This window comes from Octodon degus, unplaced genomic scaffold (genome assembly GCF_000260255.1).
Source record: "Octodon degus isolate 3935 unplaced genomic scaffold, OctDeg1.0 scaffold00041, whole genome shotgun sequence".
NCBI classification, from domain to species: Eukaryota; Metazoa; Chordata; class Mammalia; order Rodentia; family Octodontidae; genus Octodon; species Octodon degus.
The window spans coordinates 4,805,574-4,813,060 of NW_004524617.1; the positions used below are offsets into that span (position 1 = coordinate 4,805,574).

At 41.4% G+C, this 7,487-nt stretch overlaps 1 protein-coding gene across 1 annotated transcript; it reads left to right on the top strand.

Moving 5' to 3' along the window:
* Positions 1-339: 339 nt before the first annotated feature.
* LOC101587948 (melanoma-associated antigen B3) lies at positions 340-1,611 on the top strand. Its single transcript, XM_004631411.1, has one exon. The coding sequence runs from the start codon at positions 340-342 to the stop codon at positions 1,609-1,611; it is 1,272 nt and encodes a 423-aa protein (XP_004631468.1).
* Positions 1,612-7,487: the final 5,876 nt, after the last annotated feature.

Below are 7,487 nucleotides of genomic sequence, written 5' to 3' on the forward strand. Positions count from 1 at the left end.
AAGCTCAATTATGTGGTCTGCAGTGTGACAAGAGAAGGCCTTATAGCCCATAGAAGAAGCTGGGCTCCCAGAAAAAGAACTGCCACCTCTGTTCTTATATGCAGGACACGATAGAAGGGCAACTCAGCAGTAGGCCAGGGTCCAATCAAATATGTTCCCTGGGTTTCAGGGGACAGGCTGATGAGAATACTTACCCAGCTGCTTCCCACTACAGTGGTCACAGGTGGAGCTACAGAGAGACTTTTACTAAGCCAGGGAGGTATCTGAGCCAGAGGTTTTATGCTCTGTCTTTCTTTCTCCCCCAGGTGCCTGGATCACCAGATCTCCTGCACATTCATCATGTCTAAGCAGCAAAAGAAAAACCTTCCTGATTCTGAGAAAATCTGCCTGGGAGAAGAGAAGACCCAGGTAAACGAGGAAATCCTGCGCATGCCTATCAAGAAGAGATTATTATACTATTTATATTCTTCTCCTGCAGGGGTTACCACTGAAATAGGTTCCCCTTCTCAGGCACAAAGCCCTCCAGAGGGATCTCAGCAAGAAGTCTGCAGCACCAATGCTGCACATGAATCAAATGTAAGATCAGAAGAAGCTGGAAAAGGCAAAAGTAAGAAAAAACAAAAGGCTTCCACCAAGATGGCCACAACTGCAGAAGTTCAGGCGGCTGCTACCACAAAGAGAAAGTTACGCTCTTCATCTCGTGCTGCACAGGTTACTCCTGAGATGGGTTCTGCTTCTCAGTCACAGAGCCCTCCAGGGGGATCTCAGGCAGAGGTTTCTACCACTGAAGCTACAACTACAGCAAAACGACAATCAAAAAGAGAACGAAAACCCAAACCAAAGGGGAAGAAGAAGGCATTCACCAACATGGTCAACAATTTGGTGAATCACATCATTGAAATGTACCAAAAGAAAAAGCCAATTATGAAAAAAGCTATGTTGAAGGTTATTGATAAAAAGCATAAGAAACTCTTCCCAAAACTACTGAGAAGAGCTTCCTTCAACATAGAAGTAGTGTTTGGCGTGGAATTAAAGGAAGTTGATGCCATCAAAGGCTCTTACAGCCTTGTCGACAAAATGAGTCTCCCCTACAATGGCGTGGTGAGTCGTGGCAAAGGGTATCCGAAGACCGGTCTCCTGATGCACCTTCTGGGATTGATCTTCATGAAGGGTAACTCTGCCACTGAGGAGAACATCTGGAAATTCCTGAATAAGATGAAAATATATGACGGGCAGAAACACTTCCTTTTCGGGGAGCCCAGGAAGCTCATCATGAAAGATCTAGTGAGACTGAAATACCTGGAGTACCGCCTGGTGTATGACAGTGATCTTCCTCACTATGAATTCCTGTGGGGCCCAAGAGCCTATGCTGAGACAAGCAAGATGAAAGTCCTGGAGTTTTGGGCCAAGATCAATAATACCGTCCCCAGTGCCTTCGAGGCCAGGTATGAAGAGGCTTTGCGAGAGGAAGAACTAGAAGCTGAAGCCATAGCTTCACTGAGTGATAGCGCTGAAGACACACAGAGCGATCGTTCCATTCTAGAGGTTACCACTCTTCCCACAGTCATCGAAGTTGATGAAGAAGACGAAGAGATTATAGTCTGTGATTGAAGAAAGCAGGCAATGTTCCCAGCAGTGAAGTGTAGCAGTGTATGGATGGAACAGAGTGCAGCATTAGTTTCTGTTCCTACTTCACCTGGGCAATTTAGAGATTTATCTACAAATATATTTACATATATAACTAAATATAGAAATATTTGTATTTCTGAGTTTATAATCTAAGCCTCTGAAACATTTTTCTAACATTTGTTTATGTGTTTAATTTTTTGTTCTTTTGTATAATCATGATAAAGCCTTCATAAACATTACTGATGCAGTGAGGAGAACACAAATTTGAATAAGCATTTATTTTAGAACGTAAGAATAGTAGAAATGTAACTGTAATGGAGAATTAAGAAGTATTTCAATAGGCTACTATTTAGCTCTGTCATCTATTATATCTATATATAAATAAAAAGTTAACCTGCAAGTGCTTGTGTCTGGCTTCTTCAAGAATGAGGACTTAGTTATAGTAAATCACATGCCTACGCCCACCAGGGTATTCCCTACACATTAGTGCACCATCTGCTCTTAATACGTTTCATGGTATTACTGAGAGAAATATCCCAAAGTGTTGTGGTAGCTGAGCATCCCCTTGAGCACCAGAAGCACCTGTCCTAGAAGGACAAATGTGGTACCCAACGTGAGAACGAAAGGATGAATGAAAAGAGCTAAGGAGGGAGGAAGGTGGCTTGAGACAGGACTCATCCAGTGTCTGTTCGCTGACCAAGCAAGCATGGAGCCTTGGAAGTGCCTGTCCCCAGCAAGAGGTAAACAAGGTGAGAATGCCTGCCCTATGCCTCACACTGGCCAGGAACAGAGGATAGCCTAGCTCGGTGGAGCTGAGGAAGGATACACTGAGTGTCTTTTGTTGAGATAGAGCACACCCAACTTTACAGGAAGAAGGGCTCATTTAGCCCGCAGTTTGTAGAGGTTTCAGCCCATGCGCAGCTGGCTCCATAGCAGGGTGGATGGAAGACGCACATCACAGGGAAGGAACGGTGATGGTGGGCAGAAGGTACCAAAGCACAAAGCATCGACTTCACTTCCCAGTGTTTTTCTATCCTATTTGGGGTACTCAGGGCAGCTATCACCCACACCCTGAGTCTTGCGCCGTGAATCCATGCCAGTGTCACACCTTCACACATAGGACCCATTGGGGTTGCAGAGGGAGATGAAAGCACAGACCTTACCCCTGAGCCTGACATGCAGAATGGCTGTGACCACATGCTATGGCTGCACTTGGTTTCCAGAATCTCCACCTGAAGCCGGGAATGAAAGCGACCTGTGCTCCTGTCCCAGCACTTGTGAACTCAGTCCCTGAATAGGCAGTCAAAGGTCATCATGTGCAGTGGGTGGTGAGAAGGGAACTGTTCTGAGCTGCTGGGGTGCAGAGAAGAGCCTCCACTCCACTCTTTACTCTTCTATCAGGAGGCTCCTGGGGGGATCCATTTAGGACACAATCAATTTCCTTTAGTGTGTTCTGTCTAATTTGAATTAAATCATGCTTTGTTTTTGGATGTGTAACTCAAACTCAGGATCGTGCACTGCCGGGAAGTCACTTGTGTTGCTGAGCTACCTTGGTGGGCCTCAAACTACTTTTTGTTTGGTTATGAAATGACAGACCAGGAGTGGCTTCCACGGAACAGCCCCTGAGAGGAAAGGAAGGTTTTGGTCCTCTGAAATGGGTGATTTATTTACTTTTTACACAGTGACTCACCAAGTAGCCCTGGCTGGCCTCCTAACCAGCCAGGGTTCTCTTGCTTCAGGCTCCAGAGCACTGGAATCACAGGTATGTGCTGTGCTGCCATGCCCCGCTCTCAATTGTTTTGCGCACTCTGTGTTTCATCTGCTGAGGAAAGCTCCCTCATTTTGACAGTGGGTGACTTAGACCACAGCGCGAACCATTGCTCAGCTTTTCTTGCTGAGCAGCACTTTATCTAATTAAGTCCTCCTGCTCTTCAAATGTACTCTAATGTCTGAATCGTCCTGAAATAAAAATGAACTCTTTTTGTAGCAGTAGGCAACATCAAATTAAGCATCATTAGAACCAGCACTTCGTATGTATTGCAGGCATTTCAGATTCACGGAAAGCACATGTGCATCAGTTTTTCCAGGAGCTATGAAACCAGCTCCACAGTTGGAACCTGCACCTCCTAGAGCACAGTTACTGATCCAAATGAAGTCAGCTCCCAAGTGAGAGGCCTGGGATGGGACCCTGATGATGTATGACTGTGAAGCCTTTGCTGTTCCACACCTCTGGCCTGACACTGACTTTGTTTCCCTTAACTCACCCCTCTTTTTTATATTTTAATAATTTTATTGAGAAAAGTAGCAATGAGATAGTTTCAAAATAGGTTAGTAGTACAGTTACAATAATTAATACATTGCATATTGTTGTCTCTGTAGTAGTTATTCATACTACAAGATGCAGACATGATATCATGTCTAAACACTGTTAGTTCAAAGCTTCTCATTGAACTAAGAGAAAGTAGCTGTATACTTATGCCATTTTATATATACAGATATATATATATATATTTTTTTCCAGTACAAAATGGTCCATTTATATCCCATTTTTTGTTTACTTTTGTCAGAGATGGGTATTCCATTGCCATTCATATATTGTAGGTGCAAGAATTCAGCAGAATAATCCAATATAGTGCAGAAGTCTACAATAGTAGTGGTTCATAGATTTATTTATTTTTCCCCATAATTTTATTGAGAAACAAACAGCAATGAGACAGTTTCAAATCAAATTGGTAGGATAGTTTTCAACAGTCAACACATCGCATACATTCTTCCCAGTGGTCAATTGCTGTACAAGATGAAAACACAATATCCTATTTAGAAACACCATTAGAACAAATCCCTCTATTCATTAAGAACTCACCCCTCTTTACACTACTCCTTCAAATCTCCCAGGTGATGAAGAAAGTGATTCTGTTTTGGAGATGGGGAATTGTGCTTGTTAAGTGACAGATCAGTGTAGGGGTAGTAGGATAAAGAAATGTTAAGATAGGCTCTTGACCTTATAGTCATTCCCCAAAAGGAATGTAATTGCTGTGTATAAGAAACATACAATAAGGAAATAGTACAATAACATACAATAAGGAAACAGTACTCTGTGACCAATCTTCTGCATTCCAAATCACAATCTAAATTATGCATGCTTATGTTATATTTCTTTCCATTTGGCTTTTTATGTGTCTATTCAAATCATGGTTTTGAACACTTTTTTAAACGTATTTGGTACGGGGTTGCACTACACAGCTTCGACTCATAGTAATCCTCCTGTTTTCATTCTCCTCAGCATTGGGATTATAAGTGTGTGCCACCATGCCCAGACTCGGTTGCCAGCTCAGCATGCCCAGGATAGGGCTGGCTCTGCATATGGTGCTGGTGATGCAACCTGTTCCCTGAGCTTGCCTAAGCAGGTGCTTAATCGCTGAGCTATCTAGCTGTCCCTAAATCATGGGTTTGAACACTTCTGAAGCTGCTGTCAGTGTACTGTTAGAAGGGTCAATTCAATGAATACTGGGAGAAACTTATGCAAATGTATTTAAATATGTGACTGTGGTACTATCTTCAATGTTCAGACTTCTGCCAGTATATATTTTTAATAATATGATAGGTTTTTGTTAAACATTGTATGTGCTACTCTTTTGATATTTTGCTTCAGTTTGACTTTTTAAAAGTAAGATGCTTCCCCTTTATCAGTGAATTTATGTTTCATATTTTTCTGGACTTGCATTTTCAATAAAATTCTCATGTTGTTTTCCTATTTAAGCAAATAAGAGTGCCTTGGTAGGTTAGGTTATCCTTTGTCAATGCAACAACATATTGGTGTATTGTTTCTCTTTGCCAACCATGGAAACAAAATAATTCTAAAAATTTCTCTCTCCAGTAAATAAGAGCACCGGATCATTTTCTGAGACAAGATCTTTTGGGTCTGCTTCATTTTCATGCATACATGGTCACATTTTCTCAGAATATTATCTCTTCTCTCCTATATTCACAACTCAACTCTTAATTATTATTGTTACCTTTATTTTTAGCTTATGTATTTCCATACATTGTTTCAAGCAACGTCTTCCTTCATACTACCTCAGGTACATTTTGCAATAGTAGAAGAAAATGGGTTAGACAATTGTGGTAAGTCTCAACCTAGGGCAAATGGCACAGTGTGAGTTCTGGTATAGTGAGGAGCAGAATTCTAGTTCCAGAGCTGCTCTATCCAGATGTGCAATTCAAGCATGTTATTGGACTCTGTGAGTCTCAGACTGCTTCAGAAATTCTGTTTGTCAGATTAGAAGACTGGTTAATTTGTGCAAAGGACTCAAGTCCTGAATGCCTGGTGTACACTGAAGCTTTAAATATTGCCTATTATTTCCATACTTATTTAAACTGGAGGGGTACGGTTAGCCCTGCTAATTTTTTTTTATTGAAGAGATAACAGAGTGTGTCCTACATTCTAGGATGTGGAAGAGATAAACTCCAAATGCTCCTTACACAGAAACTCTAAAAGTAAACTTTTATGTGCCTTTATCTTTCTCAGCTGAATATAACTCAACTTTTACAATTTGCTTTAACAAATAAATTGATGTTTTATCTAAACCACTCTTGTCTTTCTTAATTTCACCACTACCAAAAACCTAGATCTGCCTTACACTTTCCAAGAATAAATACACAGAAAGTCTCTTCCATCTCTACACCTCAACACAAGCAGAAACACTAATTTATATTCTCATTTAATGAAATAGAATCCCTAACTCATGACTAAAGTTGTCAAGTATGTTCTGAGTTTTCCAGCATCAAAAACATATCATCGTTATGCCATATAGTGTTTACAGTCACTGAATATCAGTAAAATGGAAAGATTGCAAAGCAAATTAAAGGAGGAGAAATGAAGGAGGGAAAGAAGGGGAAGGGAACTACAAAAAGAAACACCCTCTATTGTGCACATGTGTACATTTCCAGAGATGACTGTAAAATGCACGTACTGAAAACATGGAATACTAAAAACTTGAAAAGAGAAACAAGGTATCATGTTTTATTTTCAGAAACTTCCTGAACACTAAATACACCTATTATTGAACTCTTTTCACCTGCACTTGGACAAGTGCGCAGGGCTTTGCCATCCCTGCACCAGGTGGAGATCCCCTCTGGCTTACCCGCAGGTCCAGGGTCCCTGTCATAGGGAGGTATCTGTTCCAGACTGGACATCTCATCTCAGAGGCTCACCACCATGATGCCAGCCCCTGCTCAGCAGGACGCTTTCCCTACTGGCTCACTTAGCCATCTTGCAGTTGCTAGCAATTTATTTCCCTGAAAGATGATCAGTTTCCCAGTTTCTCAGTGTTTTGCCTCAGAGAATGTATACACGACTGCTCATCTTGAATCCTCCCTTCTCCCGCTTATTGTTTCTTTTTAGATCCATCCAAGGTAGTACCTTATGTCCTTCCCTATGACATAACTACTATTTAAACTCTAAAATGCTTGGGACATAGGTTTAGCCTATATTTTAATCTTCTGAACTACTAATGACAAGCTTTCTAAAGGACTGCTGCTGCCTAAATATTTGGGAGGAAATATGAAAGAGCAAAGGTGTCAATTTTATTATGATATTATTTCAACTACATTGCTAAAAAGAAAGCTAAAACAATTCACATATATGGATTTCAGAGGTTCAAAAAAGAATAAAAGGAATAATTACAATCTAGATCTAACACCTTGGGCTGGAGAGATAGCTCAGCAGTCTAAGCATCTTCCTGGCAAACACAAGGACCTGGGTTCCATCTCCAGTACCACATACTGTGCTGGCTCAGAACCCCAGGCATACTGTGCCGGCCCGAAATTGGGTGTGATGGTGCATGCCTGTAACCCCA